At 37.9% G+C, this 20,669-nt stretch overlaps 1 protein-coding gene across 2 annotated transcripts in view; it reads left to right on the forward strand.

Moving 5' to 3' along the window:
• Nucleotides 1–20,407, forward strand: part of LOC128221230 (uncharacterized) — a 216,947-nt gene extending 196,540 nt beyond the window's left edge. Inside the window, exons 1-17 of one of the 2 annotated variants that reach the window (XM_052929753.1) lie at nucleotides 2–128; nucleotides 923–1,034; nucleotides 2,339–2,495; nucleotides 3,358–3,419; nucleotides 4,327–4,469; nucleotides 5,146–5,254; nucleotides 6,666–6,823; nucleotides 7,800–7,925; nucleotides 8,560–8,671; nucleotides 9,220–9,386; nucleotides 10,498–10,599; nucleotides 13,514–13,588; nucleotides 15,674–15,797; nucleotides 17,119–17,234; nucleotides 18,140–18,322; nucleotides 18,843–18,939; nucleotides 20,012–20,407. In XM_052929753.1, coding sequence (XP_052785713.1) covers nucleotides 932–1,034; nucleotides 2,339–2,495; nucleotides 3,358–3,419; nucleotides 4,327–4,469; nucleotides 5,146–5,254; nucleotides 6,666–6,823; nucleotides 7,800–7,925; nucleotides 8,560–8,671; nucleotides 9,220–9,386; nucleotides 10,498–10,599; nucleotides 13,514–13,588; nucleotides 15,674–15,797; nucleotides 17,119–17,234; nucleotides 18,140–18,322; nucleotides 18,843–18,939; nucleotides 20,012–20,094 — 1,917 coding nt within the window. In that variant the 5' untranslated portion in view covers nucleotides 2–128; nucleotides 923–931 and the 3' untranslated portion in view covers nucleotides 20,095–20,407. Of the gene's footprint in view, nucleotide 1; nucleotides 129–922; nucleotides 1,035–2,338; nucleotides 2,496–3,357; nucleotides 3,420–4,326; nucleotides 4,470–5,145; nucleotides 5,255–6,665; nucleotides 6,824–7,799; nucleotides 7,926–8,559; nucleotides 8,672–9,219; nucleotides 9,387–10,497; nucleotides 10,600–13,513; nucleotides 13,589–15,673; nucleotides 15,798–17,118; nucleotides 17,235–18,139; nucleotides 18,323–18,842; nucleotides 18,940–20,011 lie in introns of those variants that run through there. The other variant, XM_052929754.1, reaches the window with a different exon arrangement.
• The last annotated feature ends 262 nt before the right edge of the window (nucleotides 20,408–20,669 follow it).

Below are 20,669 nucleotides of genomic sequence, written 5' to 3' on the forward strand. Positions count from 1 at the left end.
GGAAACAGCCGAACTACTTACGTAAAGAAACGACTCCTTTTGTAATGAATCCACCCTTAACCTACATGAAACATTTTTAAAGTTCGGATATTTTATTGTTTTAAGTCAAAAGGAAGGCAGTTAATAAGGTAAACCAATTTTACATTTATATTTTTTGTCTTATTTTGTAACTTTATTGGTTACGTTTGTGAAAATGGTGTTTTATAAATCATTTACAGATGACTTTTCATTATTAAACCATGGATTGAAAAGCCGCCATTTTGGATAAAAGGAAAAGTGATATTTGAATTTCACCATGTGATTTAGTGCGATTCTATGTGTTTTTATGATGCTACTAGCCATGGTAAAACATCCTAGCTGGCAGTCATGTCTACCAGCACGTTTTTGATGGAAAAGGTCGCATTTTGTCTCGAAATGTTGCGCCTTATAAACAAACTGTCACTCCCCAATTTAAAAATCAGTAATTTGTTGATGAAGGTTTGATTTTCTACTGTCGCGTGGCTGTAAGCAAATGTTGCCAGCCGCACACTAATTCAAGTCACTGGACTGCATGTTGATTGTTCCTTGATGTTGTATGTTTTACTCCCAAACAATGTGGAAAGATACTTAATTATTGCACTAAGTACAGGCTATACGGCCAAGATTCGAGTACTGGAATCCTTCCCGCCGGACTGGTGATCTCGTTTGTGTTTCAGCGCTTGATAATATATAAAGAACCTGATACGTTACTTTATGTTGCTGGTTGCGGCCAAGTGTATGGGTTTGAGTACCGGTATTATCCCCACCCGACGGGTGATCAAGTTTTGTTTCAGCGCGTGATAATGTATAAAGAACCTGATTGGCTACTGTATGTTGCTGATTGCGGCCAGGTGTATTTGTATAACAACTGGAATTATAGAGTATATTTTCTTTAATGTTTCAGTGTCTAACAATGTGGGTAAAGGCCCTGATTGGTTGCTGCTTGCTGGCTGTTTGTTATGGTCAAGACACGAGTGTATGCACTAGTGCTGGAATAACACCACCCCCTAGCGTCAGTAAGTATATAATAGCTGAACCCCGTTGGCTCGAACTCCCAGGGACCGGCAAAAACACCTTGAACCTCGGAAAATTCGAGCCAAGCGGGAAAACGTACATTCAGTGTAAAGAAATCGGTCCTTGACATCCGAACCGAGCCAAAGGAGATTTCGAGCCAACCGAATTCGAGCCAACGAATCATTATCACCAGCATCAGTACCATTGTCATGTTTCTACGGCTTGCTACGTGTTCTATCTTTATTAATAGATGAAGTCACCTTTGGTTGAGTTAGAGTTAACCGGTTTTAATTCCAAGTGAATTGCTTTTTTATTTACTAGACTCATGTTGAAAACTGACTCAACTCAACTCAACTCAACTTTATTCAGTACATAAAGGCCTCCGGCCCAAAATACATACTAGTATATATACATCATTAATTACAATACAGTGTTGTCATTGCTTAATAAAAATTGTATACAAATTGTATAGATTTTCAAAATTAATCCGCCATTTTTAACAAGTAAAAAATAAATATATTTTTACTTTAAATGTGTCTGCTGTGTTATGACTCTGTATTTCGATGAATATCTGTTTGGTGATGAGTCTGATGCCTATAAACACGTTATTAGTTAATAGTTTGGCCTCTACGCTTCTCCCTGTATCTTCCATTGCGGCACGATCTAGGTTTACACTTGATCGTATAAGAGTCGTCTTTCTCACTTCCCCAACTCAAATAATTTTTATTTCTGCTTTAGTCTTCAGGACCTTGGCACATGTATATTAAAAGAAAACCTTTGTCCATCCAGGTTGTCAGATAAGATAACTCTATTTAAACCTAACATCTTCGCTCAATTTCACATCCGTGCAAAAGTCAGTTATTTAGAATATAACCTACATTTTCAGCCAAATAAATTGCAGATCATGTAGTCCAAGGATTACTTATTAAGAGTGTTTGCGTACTGCCAGTTATCCGATACATAATTCCTGCGTCAGATTTTGCGTTGACAATGTGTCAGAGGTTGTATTCCAGACAGTTAGATGACCTGACGTAATATCGCTACGCTCATTCAGCCCATTCTTAATCATTCAAATGTTACTTCATGTCATCTTACTATTACATGCAAGTGAGTTATTCTCACCTCCTCAACTTACCAAATATTTCATTGAAATTAATCCCTTTCACATTTCAAAATACATTGTTTGTCCATTCAGGTGGCCAGTTTAAACCAAATCACCACCTCCTAAATTGACACCCGTGCAAAAGAGAGCTACACAAAAATGATTGATTCCTCACAGATTACAATACATTCTTTGTCCATCCAGGTGGTCAGACACCTCCATTGAAGCCCAACATATCTGCCCAGTTCCACACACGTATAGAAGTCGTCATTAAGAACAAGAACCAGACACAGACGTTCCATGAATGGTTTGATTCCACCAACAATAGAGGCTACATGGAACAGATCTATGAAACCATCAAGTAAGTCGGTACGGTCGAACCCCGTTGGTTCGAACTTCCTGGGACCGGCGAAAATACATCGAGCCTCGGGGAGATTGAGCCAAGCGGGAATGCTTACCTTTAGTAATAAGAAATCGATCCTTTACATCCAGTTCGAGCCAACAAGGAAATCGAGCAAAGCGAGTTCGAGCCAAAGAGGTTCCACTGTATTGAAGTGCAGTAAATTATAATTACGCATTGATTTATTTACTGTATTGGGATGTGTGTATGTATACACACATGTGTATGTGCATGTGTATGTGTGTGAGCTTATTAATATTCGCACTCGTGCTAGGCCCATTCGGAGAATGCTCCGAAAAGCTGGTTTGTCACTTAAGGTTTTTGGAGCATAGTGCACAGACATAATGTAACCCTGGTTAGAGCTACCCTGTTTCTTTACCTCGCACCAGTGTATAGCAATATCGCACGGGCCACAAATACCACAGTTGAAAATTGCCAAAATATCGGTTATATTTCTTTATCTGTACCTAAATCAAAATTCAGATTCAGTCTATGACAGTAGGGGTGGATCCAGGATTTGACGTTAGAGGGGGTCGTAACTTTGGGGCGTTTACTTACGCCCCTCCCTGAGAACCGAAATTTATTTTGTTTAAAGTGTTGGCAGGTGGGGGATTTGGGGGTATTCCCCCAAGAACATTGTAACAATTTCTTGTACGAAATGTTGCATTTAGGGCTTATTTATTAACTTTGTTTATCCTATAGTGAAATAAAAAGTTAAACTTGGACGATTTTAGGGGGCGGCGCGCGCTGGTTGCACCTCCTGGATCCGCTAGTGGAAATAAAAATCAAATAATACACATCTAAGCATTCTTTATCATTTCAGCTACGGAGCTTGGTACGACTACGCCACCAATGAATTCATCGGTCTGTTCCGCAATGCCGCACGTATGTGTTTTGATATTCCTTTCAAATAACATACGAAATTTAAGGGACAAGGGCGCTGTACACAATGATTTAATTTTTTTGTTAGGTTTTGAAATCATTTTTTTTTTGCTGTTGCATCATCCGGTGTCTAGTCCCTTTAAATCCCTCGACCTTGTGTATTTTTTTACATAAATATCATAACTTAAGTTATCTTTAAACTATTGAAGCCTTTAAATCCCTCAACCTCGTGTATTTTTGACATAAATATCATAACTTAAGTTATCTTTAAACTATTGAAACCCTTTAAAGCCCTCGACCTCGTGTATTTTTTGACATAAATATCATAACTTATCTTTAAACTATTGAAACCCTTTAAAGCCCTCGACCTCGTGTATTTTTTGACATAAATATCATAACTTATCTTTAAACTATTGAAACCCTTTAAAGCCCTCGACCTCGTGTATTTTTTGGCATAAATATCATAACTTAAGTTATCTTTAAACTATTGAAACCCTTTAAAGCCCTCGACTTCGTGTATTTTTTGACATAAATATCATAACTTAAGTTATCTTTAAACTATTGAAGCCTTTAAATCCCTCGACCTCGTGTATTTTTTGGCATAAATATCATAACTTAAGTTATCTTTAAACTATTGAAGCCTTTGGAGAATTCTCTAGTTTTGTACTTTCTGTTGAATTTCGTAATTTTTAAAGCATTTAAATGTGTATAATACATGTACATTGGGTAAGATAAATTAAAACAATTGTATGTATTGTGATGCATCTTATTTGGAAGTAAGAGTGTATCCGAAATTAATACGGTTCCTGATATTTCAGTGTCAACGCAATGTAACCACCTGTTTTAGCACGAAAAATGCGTTGTAGTGCATAGTTTTAAAAGACATAAGCGAAGGTCCACTACATTTCAGCGGGCACCCCTGGCGCTTGCTCGGTCACCGACCTGAGCACCTCTGACCAGCGATATTTACTCGGGTACCAGGTAGTGAACAATCAACCAAGGATTTTCTCTGCTGCCGGGGCGCTGCATTGGGCAGGACAGAATATTAATGAGGTAAGAGGGTTTATCATATACCACTCTAGATGTCATTCATCGCAGGAGTCACGGTATTTTGGGTACTTCAAAAATCCCATAATCCGGGGTGGGAGGATGGTGGGAAACTCCCCCTTTTGCCTCAAAAGTATGTTTCAGTCACACTTGGGTGTGTGGCGGGGTCCAGCCATAATGCAGCCATTATAGGGCGCGGGCAGACCTTTATAAACTAAACAACAACAATATTATATACCAATCATAACTCCACAAGCAATATAAATCGCAAAATACGGTAGTCAGTATTTCAATCCATTGCAATACGTTGTTTTCCACTTTGTTGACGTCACATCATGAATGTATCATTGCGCGATGTTAAAATTACATTATGAAACAAAATAATGCGTCATTAAAATGGCATTTATTTTAAATCATTTGTATTTTAAGTGATTTTAAGTGATTTAACAAGTGCATATATAATAAATAGGTTAGTAGTATTGTGTTTTAATCAGGAATGTCGTGTTCAATTCTAGTGGATATTTAGCAGAGTTCCGCTTGCGCCTTGTGAAATCCGAACCTGCAAAAATCTACACAAATCGAATACAACCTTCCGGACCCAAAACATCATCAAGATGGTGGGTTGAGTTGTCCGGCTTGGTGACATCAAACCAAACTCATTATGTTCTATTTCATTTCACAGGTGTACATGGGTCAAACAACGATTCGAGACATTAAAGTTGATTGGTGGAGGTCCTGTCAATATTGGGCGAACATGGATGCCACGATGCTAGTAGACTGGTATTTCACAGGTAGGTTGTTTGATTATTTGAGTTTATCAAGGTCTGCCCGCGCCCATTGGCTGCATTATGGCTTGACCCCGCCGTGACGCCATCACGATTTAAATTGTGTTTAAAATGCCATAAGTGACATGAGATAGAAGTGACAGCAATTCGCAGTCAAATCCAGACATTGGAAGGCTTGAAGAAACAGAGTGAGCTACCAGAGATGCAGGTGCGATACCCTAGCTCTTTGCTAAAGAGAAGTCTTGGTTCTTTAACGTGCACGGTGTAAAGCACCGATACACGCGATACAACTTTCCTGGGCTGAACCAGTACTGAGTACACCACTTTTCCAAGCACTACCCTTTAAATGCCGAGCGACAGGCAAGGGAACTACTTGTACCAACCTTTAACGTCTTTCGGTAAGACGCGGCCAGGGATCGAACCCACGACCTCCCGCTCCGAAGGTGGACGCCTAAACCACTATGTCACAGGTAGGTTAACTAGTCGTAAAGTCTTATCTTATGGAATGTCAGGCACAGTCGAACCCCGATGACTCAATCCCCCACCTGTGAAAATACATTGAGCCTTGGGATTAGCTCCTCGTTGACTTGAACTTGATGTTAAGGGCCGTTTTCTTGATACAGTGTGTCTAAATCACGTGATAGATTACGTCATATATGCTACATCAGAAGGCAACATTTTTGCTTAAAATGAAGACTTAATTCAAACATTTTAAATGAAACAAATGGCAGTCTAAAAGACTTAAAGAGCACCGCACTTGTTTTATTACCGAAACTTGATAAGACCATTAGTTTCATCAAACACTCCGACAAACCAGTTTCCAAAATAATATTATGACAGTGCTCCGTCAGACGGCCGTATTGTGAAAAGGTGTTTTGAAGTGTTTTAAGAAACTAAACTCTCAATCAAACTCTGGTAAAAGACCGAAAGCAGGGCTCCGTCAGCGGCGTAGACTGCGCTATGTTTCATTTATAATGGTGAAGAAATGGTGAAGTTATCTTTGTTTGAAGGTTTTTTTTTCAAATTAAAATATTGCATTCTGACGTGGCATTTATGACGCAATTTATCACGTGGTATATACACACTATTATATTGAAGAGATTCATTCCCTCTTGGCTCGATCCGTCCATTGGAAGTTTGAGCCAATGTGGTTTGACTGAGGTTTATAGTCTTACTCAGACATCATACACTCATTTTTCTGGTTTCTGATAATTACCTGTTTCCAAGGCGTCGACCCAATTTATGACGTCATGTCTGTTAAGTGGTTAAACTTTAAATCATAACGATAAAGCGCAAAACTTATTGAAGACCGATATGTGATTCCATTGACGTCAAATGTAGGAGATAATCTAATGTCAGTCATGTTTCCCATCGACACAATATTTTTTTTGTACATGGCTCACATTCTCTTTTTCAGTTCGAGACAATTGGGTGGCGGCGGCTGACGCCACAGTTCCAGTCCAGTGTCACGTGACAGGAACTTCAACCCAGAAAGGAAAACACTCCTTCGAACACTACTATAACTTCTACGAGTTCAGGCCTTACATAAAGCCCGACGAAACAAGAGTCTTTGAGGTTTATATTGTTGATTATGTACCACTGACTTGGATAAAATTCATTGAATTAATAGACAATAAGTTTACAACTAGTCTAGAGCTTGTCCAATTTATAAACAAACACCCCTTTGTTATATATTTTTTTTAAGACAAATTGATAATGATAAATCTGAGGCATTTTACGCATGATGTTGTACGCATAGCATCATCGCTCTGGGCCAGTATTCAATATTGATCTTATCCTTATCCTTAGACATGCCTCAGAAATTCCATTCAGTCTATTGGTCAACTAAATATACAGGCCAATGAAACACTTAGATTCTAATCTTAATTTAAGTTCAACTTAATTTCGTTATTGAATACGACCCCAGGGTATTGTATGAGAAGGGGCAGACTTAAAGGCGTAGTTTAAACGCCTAATTTAGGGAATGTTTGGCATGACCTTCTTATTGCACTAATAATACAGTAGGGACCTATATCCTGTGTATTCGTTAATACGCACAGGGCCATTTATGGTCTATTAATATAATAAAACTTCCAAAACTGCACAGCAGGATACTAAGATCGGAGATCTGATAAAAGGGATGAAGGCAAGTAGATTAAGATCAATAAACAGAGGTTGTACTGTACACAGTTATTTTGGGGTAGGGTGGGGGGGGGGAGAGGGGGTCACTCAGAGAAGGCTTAAACTAGGCCTTTACGTCTAGAGCTGGCGCAATTTTTCAACAAACACCCTTTTGTTTTATATTTTCTTAAAATAAACTATTTTCTAATACAGTCGAAACACGCTATGTCGAACTATGTTATCTTAATAATAATTTGGACACTGTAAAAATTGCCACAGTGATTGTATTTGATTTAAATTAAATACTTATTTAACTACCTTCACCAATATCAAGGATAAGGAAAAACACCAACAAAACAAAAGCGATAAGTGAAATTGTTGGTCAAGTACCAAAATGAAATCAATCTTAATATTTATCCATATGTTTCAGACCCCGTCCGGAATCGTCTGTCCTGGACGCAAGTTGACCCAGAATTTCCCAACGGTTGCCAACGACGCCTTCTCCTTCACCACCGAGATTTTAGATGTCACGAACAACCACCTCTCTTTCATGAAGGTAAATTAGTAAATCCCGTGCGCTCGAGTCCTTCCAGGAGACGTTTATCTACAGCAAGAAACTGTTAATAGATTAGACATTTGCTCCTGAACATCATTTTGAGCGCTATGATTTGTCGTCCTTATGAGGGGTGTTTCATAAAATATATTTAAAAACATCCCGTTTATTTTATGCCCTCCAACGTACGTTTTTTTCTAAAGCCAGAAGCTGTAAGTGGATATGAAATTTGCACAATCCCCGAACATCATTTTTAGTGCTATGATTTGTCGTCCGCGGGAGGGTTGTAAATATTTCACTCATCATGTTCATTTTATTCCTTCCGGGAGACATTTTTTTCTACAGCCAGACGCTGTAAATTAATTTGAGCGCTTGATTTGTCGTCCTCGGCAGGGGTGTTTCAAATTTAATGCAACATTTACGGAAAAATACTCTTGAAACACCCCCTTAATGCAAACCTACCAGGAGACGTTTTTCTACAATAAAATGCTGTAATTGGATAGAAATTGTGCACCATTTCCAAAAACCATTTTGAGCAGCTTTGTTCTTGTCCTTCTCGGGAGGGGTGTATAGTATGTAATGCCACAATATACTAAAATTTCATTTGAAACAATCTCTTTGATTGTGTTTCTTCCAGGAGACGTTTTTCTACAGCCAGAAGCTGGTGAAATACGAATATAGACCACAGCTCGGAGACTATGCGCCGTATGGCTACAACGACCTTATAGAGATACATGACTTCCGATCAGGTAACGTTGGTACTAGTATTGAATGATGCTTGCGTATTTAAGCATCTAACGTTCAAATGACGTCAATCTTTAACATGACGTCACAAATACTTCACGAGACGTTTTGGTGATTTTTCAGGTTATTTAAGCTATAGTTTTTGCGTTAATTACAGTTACATTAAAGATATCTTTACTCCACAGTGCACTGCGCCGTGTGCGCGTTACCATGGTGTTCAAAGGAATGTGATCGGTTTAGCCAATTATTTGTATGAAAAGGCCTGGCTTACATCACGTCAAAAGGCGTGGCAACTGCAGCATATGTGACGAATAGAAACGTGACTTAAGCTCCGTGATAGTTTTAAATGACAAACGAGATGAATGTAATTGGTTTACGCCATGATCTATATGAATAGGCGTGACATACATCAACGACAAATGGTGTGGCAGCTATAGCATGTGTGACGAAAAGACACGTGGTTTAGACACCGAGATAATCCTTTAATATAACAAAATGACTGATAACCAAGCGAGATGGATGTGATTTCTTTACGCCATTATTTGTTTTATAGGCGTGGCTTACGTCACCGACAAAAGGCGTGGCAACTGCAGCTACAGGCAGATCGAGGGTTCTGACTTCGATGACAGATCGAGTGGACCAAACACAGTCAGAATAAGGAACTCCAAAGAGTTCTTCTACTTTGATGTCTCAAAGAAGGCTACCTCATATGAAGGCGTCGTAAGTAACAATGATAAAGTCGAAACACGTAGGCTCGAACTCTCCGGAACAATCGTAACTACTCGGCCATCTCCGGCAAGCTTCCGATTAAGGCCGAGGTCTTCCGATTGTCCCCGGGACTGACCAAAAAACTTCGAACCAATAAAAATTCGTACGTTAAATTGATATGGCATATGCTTTTCCTCACAACGCTTATACTACGCCGGTATCGTACAAGGTGCGATGGCTCTTGTAACGTTTACAATTTATTTTGCCAACACCCGTGACCGTTAATAAAGTCAATCACCGTTTACAACGATATCCGAACGGATTAGGGGTGTTCAGTCAGCGCAGTGGTTAGCGCACTCGCTTCTCACACAGGCGGGGTTTAATTCCCGGACCTGATGCATGTGAGATTTGTTTGTGGTCACCAAGTCGGATAAGTGGATTCCTCCGGGTACTCCGTGTACTTCATTTTCTCCCACAACACAAAAACACACCCTCGAGCATCCCAACGAGAGTGATTTATATAATGTTGTTATAACTTGCTTAACAATCGTTGTGGAATAAATTTGTTTTAACTAAACTTACGGGATACTGTCTGCAATGGTAGCTTTCCAACTAATTTCTTATGACGCGGGAAGATCGGAGCACCCCGGCCATTTTCCTTCAAAACAACTTCGGTTTTATATAGTCGTATGGCGGAGATGTCCGAGGAGTTCCGATTATTCCACGTCATACCGACGTCATTCAAATCGTACCAGTAGCTTTTTCTAACTATAAATCTGCTTTAAAAAGTAGCATTTGGAAATCTAAGAATATTAGTCCTGATTTTAGTCAAGGATTCGTTTCTCGCATATATGGTGTCTGTGTGCTGGGTACACGAAATACTAAGGGACTTTTTCGAAGAGTTGTGTATCCTAACCTTAGCACGTTGTTTCTCACTGTGTTAGTCAATGTCTTTATGGTCTTAAGTTACTTCTTTTCCCTTTTTTGTAGGAAAAGAACCGAAAAGTTGAATGTGATAAGCGTATATTCAGTTACACAAAAAGAGCGTGAACGTCCATTTGCATCACGTGATGTTCACGTTCTTCGGAATATCTACATTGACACGCAATTAATTCTGTTTCAGAAAAAGAACCGGAACGTCGACTGTGACACGTGGATTGCGACAAGGTCCGACTTCCCGTTCACCTTCCCATCCAACTCCACATGGGAGTGGTATTTCGCTTCGGTATGACTTGTTATATGAACCGCGACAAGGAATGGTTTGGGTATCAGCCTATGTCGCTGGCTTATTAATGTATTTATCATTCAGTCAAAAGTCAACCTCTCACATCATAAGTTAATTTCATAATTTGGCACACCACCTATTATAAAATAATTTATTTGTTTTAGATTAAAATACATTATGACACAACGTAATATGCTCACTCCGCCCATTCTTAATCATTAAGATTTAACTTCAAGTCATCTAACTGCCTTAGAATACAGGTTCACTGGTTGGCACATTGTCAACGCAAAATCTGACAAAGGAAATGAGTGTAGGATGAGCGGCAGTTTGCAGACCTTAATTAAACCACCTGCGAAAGTTGAATTTCTTAATGATTAAGCCTAGAACTTAATAATTGACTATTTGCAATTTCGTTCGCTAAAATAAAGGTTGTATTCTAATTACTGATAAATGAGGCTTAAAAAGTAGAAATAAGTACTTTAGTAAAGATGACGTAACTACTGAAGTAAAGATGTCGTAACTACTATAGTAAAGATGACGTAACTATTGGAGTAAAGATGACGTAACTACTGAAGTAAAGATGACGAAACTACTATAGTAAAGATGACGTCACTACTGAAGTAAAGATGACGTAACTACTGAAAAAGATGACGTAACTACTGAAGTAAAGATGACGTAACTACTATAGTTAAGATGACGTTACTACTATATTAAAGATGACGTAGCTACTAAAGTAAAGATGACGTTGCTACTTTAGAAAAGATGACGTAACTACTGAAATAAAGATGACGTAACTACTAGAGTAAAGATGACGTAACTACTATTGTAAAGATGGCGTTGCTAATTTAGTAAAGATGACGTAACTACTATAGTAAAGATGACGTTGCTACTTAAGTAAAGATGTCGTAACTACTATAGTAAAGATGACGTAACTACTATAGTAAAGATGACGTAACTATTAAAGATCACGTTACTACTATAGTAAAGATGACGTAGCTACTGAAGTAAAGATGACGTAGCTACTATAGTAAAGATCACGTAAGTACTATAGTAAAGATGACGTAGCAAAGATGACGTAACTGCCATAGTAAAGATGACGTAGCTACTATAGTAAAGATCACATAGCTACTATAGAAAAGATGACTTAACTACTATAGTAAAAATGACGTAACTACTATAGAAAAGATCACGTTACTACTATAGTTAAGATGACTTAACTACTATAGTAAAGATGACGTAACTACTATAGTAAAGATGACGTTACTACTTTAGTAAAGATGACGTAACTACTATAGTTAAGATGACGTAACTACTATATTAAAGATGACGTAGCTACTATAGTAAAGATGACGTTACTACTATAGTAAAGATGACGTAACTACTATAGTAAAGATGACGTAACTACTATAGTAAAGATGACGTAGCTACTATAGTAAGGATGACGTAAGAGGAAAATATGAAGTCAGTGTTTCCTGTGACCAAATTGAGAATGCTGTCGTCGATCGTGTGACGTGTTTTTAGGGTCCTTTACGCTGTTACCCTGGACACCCCCCCTCCCATAGCAAAACACCTCACTCTCGCGAAAGATCGTGCCAACGAAAGATACTAAGTTAATATAACTTTCTTTATAATCAACATAAATATTAGTATATGCTAAGGGAAAGGGCGCTGCAGAGCAAATGGATTGAGTGCTATAAAGGTAGAAAGTAGGGCTGTAAAAACTTCGATATTATTACATTCTGCTTGTAGCTGTTCAGATGATATGAATATGAACAAACTGAAAACATTTATAAAGGAAAAAGTGATGTAGAATAAAAGGGATGAGTACGAAGGCAGAAATGAACACATTGTTCAGGGCTGTAAAGAACTTGGATGTTATTACTTTACAGAAAGCATTTAATTAAAGGCACAAGGGTTAATGAGTCACAAATACTCAACGAGACATTCAACTCGCAATGATTACTACAGGGACAAGCCCAGTAGTCGAACTTGCAATGATTACTACAGGGACAAGCCCAGTAGTCGAACTTGCAATGATTACTACAGGGACAAGCCCAGTAGTCGAACTTGCAATGATTACTACAGGGACAAGCCCAGTAGTCGAACATTAAAAAAGCAACAACACTCTTTTTAGAGACACAAAGCAAGGGCCCAAAGGACAATGAACTAGAGACACACACGAACAAACACCACAAACAGACCACAGACTCGGTGAAATTGCTTTACCGATAAATGATCGGATATCCGCCAATGAAGGATCAGTGAAACACGAGTTCACTTGAACCCGAGTGATCAAAGGGAGATAACATACATATTGACATATCGTCATTTTGCATTCGGAACTCCTCGGCTATTTTTATCGAAAACAACCTCGGATGTATATGGACGGTTTACATACTCAGAAAACGGTATACATCCGAGGTTGTTTTAAAAAAAAAATGCCCGAGGAGCTCCGAATGGTTATTTTGAAGTCAGCGCTCTGAAGCTTGCAGTGAAAATAGCATTCGGAGCTCCTCGGCCATTTTTATCGAAAACAACCTCGGATATATGCCGGTACATCAGTAGAAGTAGTCCGTAAATATTTGAATTATATCATTAATCAAATGTAGTGTTTAAGCTTGTATTTGTAGATCTAAGTTTAAATTGATTGCCAGTGAAGTGTATTATTGCAAACATAATTAAGTTTCCCAAGAGTAAAGTCATTAAGTTTAACTGCTGAAATAAATTACTACGCGATCTACTTGCAGCGGACTTAAACATACCGATTTCTGAGTATGTAAACCGTCCATATACATCCGAGGTTGTTTTCGATAAAAAAAAAAATGGCCGAGGAGTTCCGAATGTGAAAATAGTTCACTTGTGGAATTCAACCGATTTCCGCGATCTCAACCTTTTTTGTGTTTACCCGTTTCAGAACAACTGGCAATTTGCGAATGCGGGTCCGGAAACTGGAGCCATCCCGATGCAGATGAGAATCTCCATACCAGATGTAAGGTCTTAGTTCATAGGTCAATTATCATGTAAGAGTTTATATCATTGGCCAATTACCATTTTGTCCAACCATATCAGAGGATTTTAGGAGGGGAATGGTTTTGTTCTTTAAAATGTTTCATACAAACTTTCTCGATTAAACATTCCGATACATATGATAATCACCATACCGGATGTAGCGTCTTAATTCATTGGTCAATTATCACCTCTGTCCAATCAAATTGTGTGATTTGAAGACGGAAATAGTTTTGTCCTTTAAAACGCTTCATAATATCTTTTTCGATGAGGCATTACGATACATTATTATGTGAAAAACAAATATAAGCCAACTGTCTCCATTTAAGCCTATTTTTGTTTGATTAAGATAACATCCCCAACATTTAAAGCTGCACTCTCACAGATTGAACGTTTTGACAACTTTTTTTTATTTTTTTGTCTTGGAACGAAACAATTTTTGCAAAAATCCATGGAAACCAGTTATATTAGACTGCTGACAAAAATAGATCTCAGATTTTTATATTTAAGTTCAAAAATTGAAGTTTTATGCATTTAGTTAGTAACGGTTTAAGCCATAAAACATTTATTTTCGAACGTAAATATGAAAATCTACGATCTTATTTTTTGTCAGCAATCATATATCATGGTTTTGTAGATATTTACGCCAAAAATTTGCTCTTTCCAAGATAAAAAATTAAAAAGTTGTAAAAATGGTATATCTCTGAGTGCAGCTTTAAAGATAGTGTATAAGGTTGGAATTTTTTCCCAATAGTCCTTATGTAAAGATAATTTTCATGCAAATAACATTATTTCTTGTAAATGTACATTGCTGTTGTTATGGAGTTATATTCTGTCAAAAAATAATGACAGTTTATGTTTATAAAAAAATGTGTTAACGATGGGGAGACGTTTATTTATTTATTTATTTTGCTAGGGTCGGCGGGTTTTAGAAAGTACAGTAGAGTTACCCGAAACATTTTTTGGTATGCCTTATCATGTTAAAACAATATGCTTTTAAAAATAGAGATATACATGTCTATTCTGTGAATTCCATACTGATATTAACCAATAAATTAACTTAATCAAATATGATAATTGAACAGAGCTATCAAGGTTTCCAATAATCAAATATGCACTTGGAAAGTCAAGTAATACTTAACAATATAAAATCTCAGGGGATCATTCTTTTCCATTAAACCTGGTAATTATTATTCGCAACTGCAATTAAAATTTTCATTTATCCGGCATCACAATTCCCATTCGCAAAGAGAATAGCCGTATCCAATCTCGGAAGTCATATTTCCAGTGCAATTTGATTTTAATAATTCAGTTAATATAAACAATGACGTAAAATGAGATGAAGTTATTATAAATTTTGATTTATAACCATGGCAACGTTTCTTTGTAGTTAGCAAGCTCGTAATTATGATATTAATTGGGTATCACCTTCGTGGTAATTCGAGGCAAAATTTATTAAAGGGACTAGACACCAGATGATTTTAAAATCTGAAAATATACTAGTAGTATTTCCTCAACACAAGCCTAGAATTGTCAAAACGTCAACCATTCGGAGCTCCTCGGCCATTTTATCGAAAACAACCTCGGATGTATTTGGACGGTTTACATACTCAAAAAGTGGTACTTTAAGTCCGCTGCAAGTAGATCGCGTAGTAATTTTATTTAGCAGTTAAACTTTGTGACATTACTCTTGGGATTCTTAAATATGTTTGCAATAATACAATTCAATGGCAATCAATTCAAACTTAGATCAATAAATACAACTCTAAAACACTACATTTAATTAATGATATAATTAAAAATTTTACTAACTACTTCAACTGATGTACCTGCATACATCCGAGGTTGTTTTTGACAAAAATGGCCGAGGAGTTCCGAATTAACGTCAACATGTTGCAACAAAGCGGAAGTAAGCAAAGTTCTAGTCCAGCAGACATAATTAATATATTAAATATCTTAGATATTCATTAATTGTTTCTTTCTGAGTGCATGTATTCAAAGTATAACACCTATAAATAATGTTTGACATTTAGTTATAACGTACTAAACTGTTCTTGTTTTCTTCCAGCGGAGCTGGAACTTTCAGTATAATCTGTACAACTTCAAGAAGGACAAGCCGGACCTCCTCAACTTCGACATCAGTGGGTGCTACCCGATTGGTCAACGGAGAAAGTTCCAGTTCATGTTAAATGGTTAGCTATAATCGTTTGTTTATTTTATCCTCAATGTTGTTGTTTAAAGCTGCACTCTCACAGATTTAGCGTTTTTCCAACTTTTTAATTTTTGTCTGGAAATTAGCAATTTTTGCGTAAATATCTGCAAACCAGTGATGAAAGACTGTTGACAAAAGATCAGATCGCAGATTTTCATATTTCCATTCCAAATTTAATGTTTTATGGCTTAAACCGTGACTAACGGTTTAAGAAAAATGCATAAAACAGAAATTTTGGAGAGGAAATATGAAAATCTGCGAACTGATCTTTTGTCATCAGTCTTATATCACTGGTTTTCAGATATTTACGAAAAAACTGCTCGTTCCAAGACAAAAAATAAAAAAAGTTGTCAAAACGTTTAATCAGTGAGAGTGCAGCTTTAAAAATATCTGCCCTATGCGTATATCGATAAGAGGAGAGATTGTAATAGCATGATCAATTGTTTGATACCGGCCTGTCCAACTATTTTGCAAGTCGCCACGTGGCTTTTACATAAAGTAGTTATTCAGGGTGAGGAATAAGGTTTTAGATTTGCTTGCATTTTAATGATGCATTTCCTGGCCAAAATTGGACTTGACCCAATTTGGAAGAACGATGCAACGCTGGAATTTTGGCGAAGGATTGCATCTTAAAAATACAAGCAAATCTAAATTATTTCACCCGTGTAGAAACAGAAAATAGCATAGTATTTAATAGCCCAAGAAATATTTGCATATCTTTTCTGTCAAAACAGTCATATAGAATTTACTTACTTAAAAGTCACTTACTCGTTTGTTTACATCGTTTGTGGCCCGTTGTGGCCCATGTGTAAACCCCATTGAAGTCACGTGATTCATCACCCTGTATTTTATCAATACATAATTTATTATGTTTTCTTGTAACACGAAAAACAATAATAGTATAACAGATACACCCAAAAGCACCGATGTTACCAGGGGCGTAGCTTCCTATAGGCCGTGTAGGCCGCGGCCTACACATTTTTCAGAAAAAACGAAAAAGTAAAAATGCCAAATCTGCAATAAAAACTGAAGGCACAGGGAGGTTGGTAGGGAGAATGGTCTGAAATATGAAATTCCGACAAATGCGCTTTAATAGATCGGAAACCGGGTATTTCAAATATTAAAATATATCGTTTTCCTATGCTCTAAATTTCATTTTCACGCGACATTAATGTTTCGTATATTATTTATCGAAAGTTTCACATGGTCAGTACTTTAAAAAGTGGCCTACACATATATTTTCATCAAGCTACGCCCCTGGTTACGTCCATAGAGATTGACTTTTCTTTCTGATATTTTAGTCACCAGTGACGTGAAATCTTTGATCTCCTCAAACATGGGGACGTTTAAGTATTACGTGCTCCAGTCTGTCGTGTCAGCTACCGGGGTGTCGCCTGTCAGAGTTGCAAATTTGCAGGTATGTTTGTTGATTAAGTCCATCAAATGTTCCTCTCTGACCACCATGCAGTCGAACCCCGTTGTCTCGAACTCGCTTGACTCGGACTCCTCATTGGCTCGAACTGGATATAAAGGACCGATTTCTTATTACCTAAGGTAAGTATTTTCGCTTGGCTCGAATTTTCCAATGCTCGAGGTATGTTCGCCGGTCCCTGTGAGTTCGAGCCAACGGGGTTCGACTGTATTTCTGAGTTGCCAATATGGAAGTAGAACTTGCCACATTTATAAAGCACACAGGCGGATGAATAAGTTTCCTACTTGGTGTTAATTGTCGTGTAAAAATCGAATAGAATTTGCAAAAGCATGTTCGGGTGGAATTTTTCTTGACATTTTCATTGAATAAGCACTGTATCTCGTGCTGTTTAACTAAGCACGCAGGTCTTTGTAATCGTTTTTCAACCGGATCTTGGTTAAATTTTAGTCTCTGTAATGCACCAAACAATTATAATCATGCCCCCCCCCCCCCCGCACAGGTCCAGGGGGTATATCGGGGATAGCCGAGGAAATATGCCGTGATTTTACTTTCTAGGTGGCCCCGCAGTGCCGGGTGAATGCGGTGGTTTTGTATTCGCGTCAAAAAAGCAGGGAATGGGCCTTACCTAGGGTCCCTGGGTGCGGGGACATTTGGCGGAAATTTTGCCAGCACTTCTTTTCCCGCAGGTCAGGGATTTTACCCGGGCTTAACTGTACCGAAAGTCAAAGTCCCCGCTATTCCCCGGACCTGGGGGCCGTGGTTACAATTGACTGGTGCATAATTTCCATTGTTTTTGCTTTAAGCCACAAGGATCACAAACCCGGGACATCCTTCCTTGAATGTTCGATCCTTCTTAAGTTTGTATGCCATTGTTCGTTTGAATTTTGCAGGCCTTCATTGTTGACGTCATCATTGTGACGTTTGAACTGCTGGACGTTTCACCAATCACAGGCGATGTTAAGAAGAGCACCTCGTACACGGAAGTGACGTTGAATTACGCAGCCAATACGGTGGCTCAAATGATTCAGAATGGGCAGTTCGTGGTTTCCCTTGGTGGGGATGTGTTTATGAATGTGAGTTTCAGGTTTTCAAACACTGACAATACCTTAACGTGTTGTGTTGTTTCAACCGCCAAAGGAACTCCATTTGATACTTTCAGATAAACACCATACTAAGATGCCATGTGTTTGGTTTATACCAATTTATTTTAGCTCGATTGCGACGAAAGCTGAGCTTATAGAGTCTCTCTCGAGTCCTGGGTCAAACCAGTACTGTGTTTATGTTATTGTAATAACGATGAACTGTATATGTTCAAGTAATCAATAAATGTTCTGTTCTGTTCTGATGTATTCTAATGAAACGTTTGGTAAGATCCTGAATCATGTATGATTAAAGCTAAAGCCTCCGTAAAATACACACTGAAATAAACGTATTATCACCGTACTTTCAGAAAGTGTTGGTGGCCATTCCAAAACGAATAATGAAGATGGTGTCCCATTTCCATTCGCATGAACTTGTAAATGCTGAATCCCGTATATTAGCTAAACCCTGCTTTTAACACACTTAAATAACCGTATTTCATCGTATTTACAGAAAGCGCTGGTAGCCATACCGAACAGTATTGTGGAGATTACATACCTGAACCAGACGACAACCGTGCAGAACCAGAAACAGACCGGATATGGCCCAGGTAATGAAATAAGATAAGTCGAGTTAAGTTAAGAATTGAAAAGATCAGATTATTTGTATTTCGAAAAGATTACTTATTAATAAGATTAGAAAAGGGTTTATTCGGGTTCTCCGGTTTAACCAACTGAACGAGACAATACTGATCTCGCGTAGCATCGTGCTAACGAGAGTAATTAATACAATTTTGTAATAACTTTTTTCACAATCGTTGTAAAATAAATAAGTTTAAGCACATGGGCCTGGTAATGAAATAAGATAAGCCTAGTTAAGTTAAGAAATGAAAATATAAGAGTATTTGTGCGTCGAAAAGAATAGTTGTTATAAAGAATATCAGTTGAGACCGAAATGGCACTCAGCTAAGATGGTAACGTTTGTTTTGTACAGAACTGTGTGGGTTGTTTAAAACGTTCGCGTTTGATTGACTTGCACTTAGATAAAATAACCGCTTAATTTATATACTTGTATCATGGCCAGTGTCAGCGTTTAGCATAAGGTTGCCCTCAACAGGCGAGCAGCGATGTTTTAATTGGGCGACCATCACAAAGGCACCATTTCAAATTGTTTATTTGAGTTTATGAAAGTCTGCCCGCGCCTTCTGGCTGCATTAAGGCTTGGCCACTCAGTGACGCCATGGCGACTTAAATTGTGCGTAAATGTCTTAAGTGACATGAGATAGAGATGTTTCAATTCCAAGTTTTAGCCAGATATTACAATATTTGAATCCACGGGTTATAACTTCCCTGGGTTCATGTGCTCTATTTCCCCAATACCGAGTGCTAGGGTACCATATTATAACGTCTTTCGATTTGACGCTGACGGGGTTTGAATCCGCGACCTTTCACACCCGAAGCCAGACTTTCCGATAAACGTTTTGGGCGGATATGATTTATGCAAGATACACTTTTGACAGTTATTTTAATGTCACCGTTTTAATCCATCGTTCAAGGTCCAATGGAAGCTGGCATGATAACGATGCCGGGTGATTGGTGTTTTGGTTTCTAACGTACACAACGATTTGATTGGTTGGTGTTCAAATTGATGGCAATCTTAACCAATCAATTTCTTTGTTTCAGGTCCAATGGCAGCCGTTGGAATAACGATGCCTCTAGCTGGGGCGGGGCTTGGAATCGTGTTTGCTTATTTCTTCTTTAAATAAACTGCAAAATGAACAGAAGTGCAATATGTATTTAGACTATATTTAAATATGTCGAAGTAGTTAATGTTCCCATGTTTAATGTATGGTATCGTTGGATACAAGCATAACGGCTCAAAGTGACTTAGATATTTTGATTTGATTTGTTACTCTTTCGATTCCAACCTTCAGAAAATGGTTATTTAAAATATGTAATATAATATCGATGCAATTTTAGTGTAATTATGCAAAGAAAGTTCTGTTGTGAACTACATTGAAAACAAGACTTTGAGAAAAAGTACACAATTTAGTTTGAAAATAAACTGTGTATAAAATGTGTTATGTTTGATTTGAGGCATTATGGGTTCCGTCTGATTAATCATAAACCATTAGGCGTCTATAAAATAATTGCTAGATTTTCATCCCCGCCCACCCCCTCTTTTTTCCACTTCCCCGTAAAATTTATTGACTCAATAAAAAATGTTGAACTAGGGTCTTTATATGCGTAGTGGTCCAGTACAGTCCGGGGACGGCGTTTATTCATGGTCACGGCATCGATGTTTAACATTCACGTGTAAAAAGTAGAATTACTACGATTG

Source organism: Mya arenaria, chromosome 16 (genome assembly GCF_026914265.1).
Source record: "Mya arenaria isolate MELC-2E11 chromosome 16, ASM2691426v1".
Lineage (NCBI taxonomy): Eukaryota > Metazoa > Mollusca > Bivalvia > Myida > Myidae > Mya > Mya arenaria.